General features: G+C 41.0%; 1 protein-coding gene across 2 annotated transcripts in view; it reads left to right on the top strand.

Annotated features, from left to right (window-relative positions):
* The window catches only part of LOC106869902 (ubiquitin carboxyl-terminal hydrolase BAP1), a 32,009-nt gene extending 20,050 nt beyond the window's left edge, over nucleotides 1–11,959 (top strand). Inside the window, exons 10-13 of one of the 2 annotated variants that reach the window (XM_089365236.1) lie at nucleotides 1,662–1,676; nucleotides 7,726–8,652; nucleotides 10,636–10,728; nucleotides 11,285–11,959. In XM_089365236.1, coding sequence (XP_089221362.1) covers nucleotides 1,662–1,676; nucleotides 7,726–8,652; nucleotides 10,636–10,728; nucleotides 11,285–11,491 — 1,242 coding nt within the window. In that variant the 3' untranslated portion in view covers nucleotides 11,492–11,959. The remainder of the gene's footprint in view (nucleotides 1–1,661; nucleotides 1,677–7,725; nucleotides 8,653–10,635; nucleotides 10,729–11,284) is intronic. The other variant, XM_089365244.1, reaches the window with a different exon arrangement.
* The last annotated feature ends 934 nt before the right edge of the window (nucleotides 11,960–12,893 follow it).

Raw genomic sequence — 12,893 nt, 5'->3', positions numbered from 1 at the left:
ATAAGCAGAGAGCATTGTCTTCTATGGAGGAGAAACCTGGACAATGAAAAAGGAGCATTAAGATCACCTTGATGGTTCATTCCCCTAGAATCTCAAAACCCCTCAAGCCGTGAGCACGAAAACCAAAGAGGAGATTTATGGACACCTTCTCAACCATTTCTACTATTATTATTCCATTTCGGGTAAGCTTTTCTGACCACTGCTATCACCAGGCTGTATCAGGTTGTGTATTTTGAAGGCTTTTGCACCTTAATAGAAAACAAAGACCCTCGGCTACATCGATGTTATTGGCAATAATACACAGGGTGAAATGAAGCTAATGAGATCCAGTCTCATTAGCAGTCACTCGAAGAAAACGAACAAGAACAAGAAGAATATTGGCAAAGTATGATAAAATCTTGCAAAAAGCATGATAAAAATCCATGCCTCTTATCCTCTCATCACACAACATTAACAAACCTTCTCTTTGTGCTATGTATTAGAACTTGTTGACTAGTTTCTCTCTTAAATTTCATGATTTTGGATATGACTAATGTGTGTGTGTGTGTGTGGAGAGAGACAGACAGACAGATATAACTTAGTTATATATTTCATGAACATCATCGTCATCCTTTTATGTCTGTTTTTCTGCTGTCAAGGATTAGATGGGTCATCTTTGTCTTCTTCATCTTTCACACACACACACACACACACACCAACTGAAAACCGACAAATTTTGGTGTTGTGTCTGTCTTACAAAGCCCTTTCCTGCTTGATATGAAGAGGAGCAACAGATCTCCCCTTACTCTGTATATAAGTGTTTACTCAGAGTTCCGACCCTTCTTGATGAGGACTAAACAATGCAGTTTGGCAGCAACGTATGTCCATGCTTTCTTCATTCACTCCACTTTGGCATCGTTTATGCTACTCAGTACTCTTCTTCACACCAACCACTTTACAGAGGGCACCGAGGGCATCTTATTATAGCACCACTGCTATACGGGTTGTCCCATTGCAATGTGGCTTGCATCCATGTCTCATTCTTCTATCCTATTTTTGGTAGGGTTTTATAAGGGAAAGGGGCCATGTCTTTATGGTGTCATGCACAGGATTTAGTAGCCGAATCTATGTACCCTAAAGGGTCACTAGTGTAGATGGGCAATTTCTTTCCATACTGTTGGTAAGAGTGGTCAGTTTTGGATGGATAATGTTACTCTTGTGGTCAAAGGGTGTTTCCAAGATATTGAGCTAGTCAAGAGGAACTTAGCTTGGAATTGAGACAATTTTCCTGATTGTAGTGAGGCCTTGTTGCCAAGCTATATGTCTTGGTTACTGTGACATTAGGGTTACTGGTTCCGTCCATCATAGGAGCTGTGGGAAGGGTTAAAGAAAGCTCCTGTTACAGACGGACAGTTTCCAAAGAAATCTGTTGTGACGTAAAGGCTACTAGCTGTCTAGCCACTATTTATTTATACACACACACATATTTTATATGTATATATCTAAACCATTCATATACACTCGTACACATATATGCATACATACACATATATACACGTTACACACCCTCCAAATATACACCAACATTCAGTATCTAACCAACAAACAAGTCTATAATAATTATTTCCTACTTTATATTTTTCCCCCCCACCAAACCACTCGATTCCCCCCACACTCTGAAGCTACTGGATACAAAGGTACTTGCAATTTAACTTTCTACTTTTCTTTCTCTCTCTTTGTCTTCTGTTCATTGGTGCATGGTTGTTGTGATGCTTGTGTCGACATTGCTAATATGATTCAGGTACATCCTTGTCTGTCCTATATTTATATATTTATGTTGGCACAATACACCCAGTGCAGTAATCTCTGTAAAGGAGTTGGTGATAGGAAGAGCATCCAGTTGTAAAACCTGTGCCCCTCCCCCCCAAATGTAAACACTCAAGCGAGATGTGAAATTGTTAAGCAACATCATAAGCTACAGGTCTATTTGACTCGTTTTTTATGAAATTCAACTTAAAAACCTTTTGAATTGTGAATGAAACACTCATGGAGTGGTTGGCGTTAGGAAGGGCATCCAGCTGTAGAAACATTGCCAGATCAGACTGGAGCCAGGTGCAGCCTCCTGGCTTCCCAGACCCCGGTCGAACCGTCCAACCCATGCCAGCATGGAAAATGGACGTTAAACGATGATGATGAAACAATTTTATATGAATCAACTTTTGTTGCCAGCCCCTTCGTCCTGACTGGCTCCTGTGCTGGTGGCATGTAAAAAGCACCATCCAAACGTGGCCATGCCAGTGCCCCCGATTGGCTCCCGTGCCGGTGGCACATAAAAAGCACCCACTACACTCTCAGAGTGGTTGGCATTAGGAAGGGTATCCAGCTGTAGAAACCTTGCCAGATCAGAATGGAGTCTGGTGCAGCCACCCAGCTTGCCAGTCCCCAGTCGAACTGTCCAACCCATGCCAGCATGGAAAGCGGACGTTAAACGATGATGATGATGATGATTTTCCCGAATCAGCCAAACACTGTCAATATCTTATTAGAGCAATTAATTCTAGGTATAGGAAATTACGTGGTTGCATTTATATTAGGTATAATAAACCCAGACTAGGATGCATAATTGCATACAGAGCTGTGCAGTTGCTGCAGTAGAAACATATGTAGGTCAGTGTTATATATACTGTAGGAAACTTTAATAATAAAAAGTTTTGGATGTGAATAAATCTCCACTCTCTTCCACTCTCTTCATGGTTTTCATTTATATATTTATATGTGTGTGTGTGTGCGTACAACTATATTTAACATGTTTATGTAGGCTTAGATATGGAAGGACTTAGGCTGCTAAAATTGTCTCAAGAGAATTGTAGGATGCATGCATTTCTGCATTGTTGCACCTTGTCAGCTATAGATGCTGGGTCATTCTTCACAGCCACTAAAAATTTCTGGTTCTTGTATTAGAACATTGAACCGTACATGTGCTGTTATGTGCAAAAGAAGCCATCACGTGTGTGTATGTGTGTGTGTGTAAAAGTTACAGGCACACTAAAAAGTATTGAATAAAATATAGGTGTGTATAATCATATTTAATAGGTTCATGCACACTTGGACATGGAAGGATATAGGCTGCAGAAACTATTTCCAGAAACAAAAGAATTCTCCTTATACACAAAATTTGTGAAAAAACCACACCATTGGGCTATGAATGATATTGGATTGCAGGATGCATGCATTTCTGCATTGTTGTGAATCATCAGCTCCAAATACTGAGTCATCATTCATGGTTGGTTACTAAAAACTTGTTTTTTCTTATATTAGACCAGCAAATGGTCTAATATTTGCTGCTCTAATTGGCCACAAAGCTTCCTCAATCTGGAATTAATTATTTATTAATTAGAGGTATACTAAGCAGCTTAGTACCGCCTGACTGGCCGTCGTAGGATTTTCGAGCGAGATCGTTGCCAGTGCCCCTGGACTGGCTCTTGTGCGGGTGGCACATAAAATACACCATTTTGAGCGTGGCCGTTCCTAATACCGCCTGACTGGCCTTCATGCTGGTGGCACGTAAAAGCACCCACTACACACTCGGAGTGGTTGGCGTTAGGAAGGGCATCCAGCTGTAGAAACTCTGCCAGATCAGACTGGAGCCTGGTTGCAACCATCTGGTTCACCAGTCCTCAGTCAAATCGTCCAGCCCTGCTAGCATGGAAAGCGGACGTTAAACGATGATGATGATGTCCCTAAGGAGAATTTCTTCCCTTGAGACAATTTTAGCAGCCTAAGTCCTTGTAAATCAGTGCCACTATCATTGCCAGTTTCCCACAAAAGCTTGTCTGGTCATGGGGAAATATTACCTTAGAGTTCTATATTTAGGAGATGAGGAATTAAGTACATTATTTACTTTATTTACATTTGACAGATATTTGTCCTCATCTTGTTTGTTGTTAACACAACGTTTCGGCTGTTATACCCTCCAGCCTTCATCAGGTGTCTTGGGGAAATTTCGAACCTGAGTTCTCATTCCTAAGGTAGTTTTCGATGTTATTATTAACATATGCCCATGAGCATATGGCGTAGTGGTTAAGAGTGCGGGCTACTAACCCCAAGATTCCGAGTTCGATTCCAGGCAGTGACCTGAATAATAATGATAATAATAACATCGAAAAATACCTTAGGAATGAGAACCCAGGTTCGAGATTTCCCCAAGGCACCTGATGAAGGCTGGAGGGTATATCAGCCAAAACGTTGTGTTAACAACAAACAAGATGAGGACAAATATCCATCAAATGTAAATAATGTAAATATTACCTCAGTTGGAAACAAGTGAGGCTTGGTGACAGAAAGGGCATTCAACCATAGAAAATCTGCCACAGTATAATTCAGTTAGGGTTTATGCCAGGAAGAGGAAAAACTGAAGACAGTTACAGGAGATAGTTGTTGTTTCTTGGGTTTATTGATCTGGAGATTTATTTCCCAGCATACTCTGCAAGTCATCATCTTTCTTTCTCCAGCAACAGACGTTGTGAAGAGAAATAGGTTGAAATGGTTGAGTCATGTATTGAAGAAGAACGAAAGTGACTGGATGAGAAGAGGGATGGAAATGAATGTGCCAACCACACTGGCCGACTTAACACACCAATATCTCAACTCCCAGCACCACCATTATGATGACACCGCCACCACCACCATCACCTCCATTACTTTCCACCACCATTGCCATTCCTCTACTGTGTCCTCTACAGCTCGTATATTTTTCTTTTGATCTCTAGTGATTATAGCAGCTGTTTAGAAGTTTACATGAAATATTGATAACAATATCCAGAGTTAATGCAGATAGTTTTAAATTTTGAATCGAGATGTCAGGTCCTACTCTGAGGGTGAGTCAAAAAGTAATGCCATTTTGTTTAGGACAGGTATAATTACCAACACAGGAACATGTATCAAACGTCAAAATGAAGCTGGTCCTCTGTGGATCACATCCCTACTTCTCAACATAGTCACCGTTTCTCTCAATAGCAATGTATCCCTGCCCCGTAAAATTCTGTTGACTGTTCTTTGAGCAACTTCTTCACAACAGTTTTCACTTCCTCATTATTGGAATAATGTTTGCCTCTCAAACCCTCTTTCATGGCACCGAAGAGATGATTGTCTGAAGGCGCTAAACCTGGTGAGTGGAGGTAGTGAAGAAGTGGCTCAAAGAACAATCAACAGAATTCTATGGAGCAGGGATACATGCTCTCATTTGAAGGTGGAATATTGCTATTGAGAGAAGCGGTGACCATGTTGAGAAGTAGGGATGTGATCCACAGAGGACCAGCTTCATTTTGATGTATGATACATGTTCCTGTGTTGGTAATTATACCTGTCCTAAACAAAATGGCATTACTTTTTCACTCACCCTCGTAATTCTGATAACAATAATCTTTTGATAATATTATTTGTAATTATTAAAAGTGATCCTCTCCCGATATATTTTTATAAATCTGTCTGTTTTCCCTGTATATATGACTCTGTATGTTTATATACTTATCATTGTTTACTTATATCCGTGTATATCAATATACACTTATGCACACACCCACACGCACATATCTCTATAAACACTTACACACACATACATGTGTCAAACAGATATATGTGATTGCGCACATATAAATATATATATATATATATACACACACTGGAGCCTGATGCAGCCACTGGCTCTACAGACCTCAGTCAAACTGTCCAGCCTATGCCAGCATGGAAAACAGACGTTAATTGATGATGATTATGATGATACTCCAATTAAAGTGACATAATCGGAGCATATATATTATCATAATATATTATTATGGTTATTATTGTAACTTTTCAGCCTTTGGGTTTATGAAAATTTATGTATGTGTGTGTGTATATATATATATATATATATATATATATATATATATATATATGAGGCAAGTGAAATCAAAATCAAAATCGAACCAAACTCCACAACTGGCGCCCATGCCAACCTTTCCTTCGTTGGACACTAAACTCTACTTGCAAAGACCTGTTGGGGCAAGTGAAATCGAAATCGAACCAAATTCGATGACTGGCACCCATGCCAGTAGAGCGCTAACAGCACCATCTGAGCAGGATCGTTGCCAGAGCAGCTGTCTGGCTCCCGTGCCGGTGGCACATGAAAAGCACCATTCAAGCGTGATCGTTACCTGCGTTGCCTTACTGGCACTTGTGCCGGTGGTACAGGAAAACATTCGAGCAAGGTCATTGACAGTGCTGCTGGACTGGCTCCTGTACAGGTGGCACGTGAAAAACTCCATTTGAGCGTGGCCGTTGCTAGTACCGCCTGACTGGCCCTCATGCTGGTGGCACGTAAAATGCACCCACTACACTCTCTGAGTGGTTGGCGTTAGGAAGGGCATCCAGCTGTAGAGATCTTGCCAAATCTGATTGGAGCCTGGTGCAGCCCCTTGGCTTGCCAGTCCTCAGTCAAATTGCCCAGCCCATGCTAGCATGGAAGGCAGACATTAAACGATGATGATGATATATATATATATATATATATACACACACACACACACACACACACACACACACACACACACACACACACACACACACACACACACACACATATATACTAGCTGAGGTACCCAGTAAAAAATTACCATTAATAAGATGTTCTGTTTTGTTACTGTGGCTGATTTCCATACAATTTATTTTTATTTATGTATACGGAAATGGCTTCCTTAGTTTCATACGAATCGAAACAGTGTAGCAAATCTTTCCAATAAAATATTTTAAACATGATATAAACTATTCTCAAGACGTCCTTAGTAAGACTGCCAAGTTTCATGCAAGTGTAACCAGTCGTTTGACCATGAAAAGGTCATTGACAGACAGACAGACAGATGGACAGACATGAAGCCAATTATAGTAAGATATTCCCTTGTGGACACACCCAACTTGGAGTGTGTATTTTTAGGAAATTTCAGAGCCAACTGGCATAGTATTTTTTTACAGAATTCCAAGGAATTATGTTGAACATGTGTTATAAGAGAAAGTCTATGTGGCATATTAAAATTAATCAAAAGCTGCAGGAATGATTACAGCATTACACAAGATTGATTGTATTGGATAACGATGGAATGGTTGTAAATGAAGTATTAAAATGATTTTCCAACTCCTTTCTTTGATATTTATCCTGATATCATCATCATCATCATTTAACATCTGTTTTCCAGTCTGGGTTGGACAGTTTGACAGGAGTTGGTAAGGCCGGGAGCTGCACCAGGCACCAATTGTCTGTTTTGGCGTGGTTTCTACAACTGGTTGCCCTTCCTAATGCTAACAACCACTTTACGGTGTGTACTGGGTGCTTTTTACGTGGCACCAGCAGCAACAGGGTCACCAACTTGCAAAATAAAATCCCCTCAACCAAGAGGCGGTGGGGAGTAGTATTGAGGAGAAGAGGGGAGTTTTGTGCCAGTCGATGAAAGGTTAAAGGTATAAAGGGACAGGAGTAGGTGTCTTGCTGTAGAGTTAAAACAGGGAGAAGGGTAGGATATAGAGTAGGTGAGTCAGATGTATATATATATATATACATGTATGTATGTATATGTGTGTATGTGTTTGTGTAAATACATGAACATTGTGAAAGAGAATGTAATGTGTGTGTTGTTGATATTGTAATTGCTCTTCATATCTTTGCCACTATTTTCTCTGTTATTCTCTCTTGTTTGTTAATGCCGTTATTTACAGATGGTGAAAGTCATGTCTCCAGTTCATCAGAGCTCCGACAAAGGAAACGCAAACACAGATTCCAAATCTGCAGCTCAACAGAACCCTAACCCTGCTTCCAAACTGAATTCCCAAACACAACCAAACGAGACCAAAGCCACCCCAGAAGACACTTCTAATGCCACCACTTCAGTGTCCTCCACTTCAGCTACCAGCACTGCTCCTCTTGTGACCACGATCACTGCAAGGCTTCCTGCTGCTCTCGACAGTCATAATTATGCCAAGAGCCCCATCCTGGAGGAGGTGAAACCAATGGAGGATAAAGAGACTGAAAATAACTTAACAGATCCTAACCCCCAGCCTCCATCCGCTACCCTCCAGCCTCCTCAGACCTTACCCCCACATTCCACCAAAGCTGATGTTACTAGACTTTCTGCAGAGAACCTACAACGACACCAGTTACACACCGTTAAAGAAAGTAACGTCAAAATACACATCGCAGTCACTGATGACAGGGAAGGGGAGGTCACTCTGCCGAAAACTGTGTCCTCTACGGATGTGACGAAACCTCTTAAAATTGAAACCCGTTTTGGGGGCTCGTCTGGCCCCGGCAGTGAAAGCACTGACACTGCTTCAGATTCAGGCAGTGTGATCAATTCGCCCAACATTGTTCCTGTTGTTTCAACATTAAACAGTTCTCTGACGTCCGAGGGGGACACAGCAGCCACACCGAGCAGACCAGCCGACCCACACCAGGAGAAAGCAGTAAAGGACCCAGCTGGGTCGGTGAAAGAAGAGAAAATGGAATGTGACAGTCAGCCAAGCAAAGAGTCCTCAAGTGCACGGCCGGTGAAAGAAGAAAGTGCATCACGACCAAACCCCGTTAACCCCTCAAGCCATCCCCGGTCAAGCACCAAACAACACACAAGACAAGCCTTTACTCCAAAGGTAACAACATGCTTATTGCTTCGTATTGTTTTTTTTATATCTTTTGTTGTTGTTGTTGATTTTGTTTGTTTTACAAATCTTTTATTTATTTACTTCAGCATTTTTATCTCCTACATGAACAGGGTACCACATGAGCAGAGTACCTCGTGAACTGGTATCTCATGAACAGAGTACCTCGTGAACAGGGTACCACATGAAAAAAGTGCCTCATAAACAGGGTACATCATGAACATGGTACCACATGAACAGAGTACCTCATGATTAGAGTACCTCGTGGACAGGGTACCTCATGAACAGAGTGCCACATGAAAAAAAGTGCCTCATGAACAGGGTACCACATGAAAAAGTGCTTCATGAACAGAGTACCTTGTGAATAGAGTGCCTCATGAACAGGGTACCACATGAAAAAAAAGTGCCTCATGATGTGGGTACAGCATGAACAGAGTACCTTATGAACAGGGTACCACATGAAAAAAGTGCCTCATGAACAAGGTACTTCATTAACAGAGTACCTCATGAACAGATAGATATGCAGGAGTGATTAGATGTAGAGGTGCCTAAGAGATGAGTACCTGAGCTACTCAGATAACTCACTACAAAGAGTTGGTTGTTTCTGTTACCTGGGTGATCTAATTAATGTTAGAGGTGGATGTTGGATAAGAACTGGAGCCAAAATAAGAAAGGAATTGAAGATGCTCAAAAATCTTAGAGATTTGTTAGCTCTCATCATCGTCATCATTGTTTTAACATCCACTTTCCCATGCTTGCATGGGTTAGATCAGCAGTTCTCAATTATTCTTTACCCTTGGTCCCTATTTAATTACATGGCCACCTCCACCCACCTCATAATAATTTGGTGTTTAAAAAAAATCCTATTAAACTTTTGTAATGAATTATTATTAGGAATTGTATAAAAAGAAAAATTGTTAAAATATTTTGTTTACATTTAGCACATTTATGTCAAGACACACACACACACACACACACAGGTGTGGCTGTGTGGTTAAGAAGCTTGCTTCCCAATCCTGTGGTCTTGAGTTCAGTCATACCATGTGGTACATTAGGCAAAGTATCTTCTTCTATAACCCTGGGCCAACCAAAGCCCTTTTAGTGAGCTTAGTAGACGGAAACTGAAAGAAGCTAGTTGTGTGTGTGAGTGTGTGTGTATATATATATATATGTGTGTGTGTGTGTGTGTGTATGTATATATGTATGTGTATGTACATTGTGTGTGTATATATTTATGATTTACGTGTATGAGCGTGGCCGTTGCCAGTACTGCCTGACTGGCTCCTGTAGGATTTTCGAGTGAGATCGTTGCCAGTGCCCCTGGACTGGCTTGTGCGGGTGGCACATAAAAGACACCATTTCGAGCGTGGCCGTTTTCGTGCGGGTGACACGTAAAAGCACCCATTACACTCTCTGAGTGGTTGGCGTTAGGAAGGGCATCCAGCTGTAGAAACTCTGCCAAATTAGATTGGAGCCTGGTGTAGCCATCCGGTTTCACCAGTCCTCAGTCAAATCGTCCAACCCATGCTAGCATGGAAAGCGGACGTTAAACGACGATGATGATGATGATGATGATATATGTATGTATATATCTGTGTATATATGTATATCTAACATCATAGAAACAATATCCTTCCTTTCCCATCATCATCATCCTCGTTTAATGTCTGCTTTCCATGCTAGCATAGGTTGGACGATTTGACTGTGGACTGGTGGACCAGGTGGCTACACCAGGCTCCAATCTGATTTGGCAGAGTTTCTACAGCTGGATGCCCTTCCATCTGCAAGGAAAACCATGTATGGGTAAATATTACCCTGCTTGGAAACAGGTGAGGGTTTATGACAGGAAGGGCATCCAGCTGTAGAAAATCTACCTTGAGCATTAAAACAATGATGATGGTGATGAGATATAGTAGATGTATGTATGAATGGGTGTCTATAGAAATAATAAATCGTTTATTTATTTATGCACAGGATTTGTATGATTTGATGAAGAACGTGGAGAAAGAGATAACGACCTGTGAGAACAACCTGAAAGATGAAGTGGACAAAAGAAACAAATACAAGGTAAGACCTGTGTGTCTGTGGATTTGTGTTTGTGTGTGTGTGTGTGTGTGTTTATATTTGTGGGTTTGTGTATATGTTGTTGAGTTTATATACAACTTACCATCTCTCTCTCTCTCTCTCTCTCTCTCTCTCTCTCTCTCTCTCTCTCTCTCTCTCTCTCCCTCCCTCCCACCCTCCACTTTCATACTGGTTCCATGTTATTGTCTTTATCACCACCATCACCACACTTCCTACTAATACTACTCCCATCTAAGGCAGGGATGCTGACAGAATCATCAGAACCCCTGAAAAAGTGCTTGGTGGCATTATCATCCTTACATTCTGAATTCAAATTCTTCCAAGGTTGACTTTGCCTTTTTGCCCGTTTGGAGATCAATAAAATAAGTAGAAGCACCGAAGTCAGTGTAAACAACTACAGATGGACATAGCTAAAAAGGCCAAAGTCTGTGGATCCTCCTCCTCCTCCTCTTCCTCCTAAAAGCAGACATCTTCCTCCTAAAAGCAGACATCTTCCTTGTCACTTTTTGAAACTATTGCCTTTTCTGTCTCTTTTCAGATTGATGACTGTCGACGGACACACAGCTATGACCAGTTCATCTGTACTTTCCTGTCCTTCCTGGCCCAAGAGGGTCATCTGGCCGAACTGGTGGAGCAACACATGTTGACCAGTAAGAGACAAGGTGTGAGTGTTGGCCGGCTTAGTAAGCTGCCGAGCAGTGGACCTGACCGACGCAAACGTGCTCGGACCAAACGTAGGAGATGAGGAGATTGTACTGTATCGGCTGCACAAGGGAAAGTTTCATGTTTTGTTGGTGGTGGTGGTCAGTAGTGGAGTGGTGGAGCATCCTGCAGTTATGACCAACAATGATGTCAGTGTGTTTGGTTGTCATCTGGACATGAACATTAAGCATCATCAGCATCATCACTACAAGAACTACCACCACCACCACCACCACCACTACCACCGCCTTCATCACCATCATCATCATAATAAGCAGCAGCATCACCACCACCACTATGAGAAAGACCATCACCATCATCACTACAAGAACCACCACCACCATCACTATCATCATCATCATCCTCATCATTATCGTCAGTAACAAACATTGCCACCGCCATATCCACCACCGCTTCCATGCTCTTATTTATCTGCATGTTTTTGTTGTTGTTGTTGTTGTCCTCAATATCATGGAATTTCAAAACTGAAAATTAAATTTTTCTACTTGTATTTGATTTATTGTTTATTTATTTATTTATAACAAAACATATGTGTGTGTGTGTGTGTATTTGTTAAGAGGAATGTTGGGGTCATTGGAGTTTATCATCATCATCGTCATCATCGTCATCATCATCATCCTTTAACATCCATTGTCCATGCTGGTATGGGTTGGACGGTTTGACCAGGGCTGGCAAGGCTGGAGGGCTGCACTAAGTTCTTGTCTCCTTTAGTTTGGTTTCTACGACTGGATGCCAAATCAGACTGGAGCCTGGTGCAGCTCTCCAGCTTGCTACCTCTGGTCAAACCGTCCAACCCATACCAGCATGGACAACAGATGTTAAAAGATGATGGTGATAAAATCAAGTGTTCGTAGGATTCATTCAAATCGAGGTATTTCAAAAACAATGACACCCAGTTAGGCCCAAGATTATGATTGTCGTGTATATACCATATATGGACAGTCAAACATATACCAATGCATGTAACGGACATGTCTCAGCACTTACACATGCATGCACATGAACAAATCAATATACACATTCATATATATACAGGGTGTCCACAAAGTCTGGGTACAAGGAGATTAACACATATTTTAAGAAATTATTATTTCTTATATTTAATTGTTTATGTTATGATTTTATTTACTCCATGTACCCAGACTTTGTGGACACCCTGTATATATATATATATATATATATATATATATATATTATGATGATGATGATGATGATATATATATATCATTGCTATTATGCAGAAGTGTCGTAAGTTCAAAACGTTGCTTATTCAGAAAACGAAAAATAGTTTCACCATTCCATAGCAAAAACTGTTCTACACTTCAACAATTTTTGATTTCTTGGCATCTGAAGCAGCTGGCGATACGATAGTTTGACCAAAAGAATCAGCTATCGCAACCAAAAGTAGAAATTCAAAAAACACA

The sequence above is a fragment of the Octopus bimaculoides genome, chromosome 1, assembly GCF_046866305.1.
Source record: "Octopus bimaculoides isolate indiv1 chromosome 1, ASM4686630v1, whole genome shotgun sequence".
NCBI lineage: Eukaryota > Metazoa > Mollusca > Cephalopoda > Octopoda > Octopodidae > Octopus > Octopus bimaculoides.
Note: the sequence above shows the minus strand (reverse complement) of the source record. Positions and strands in the feature narration are given on the sequence as shown.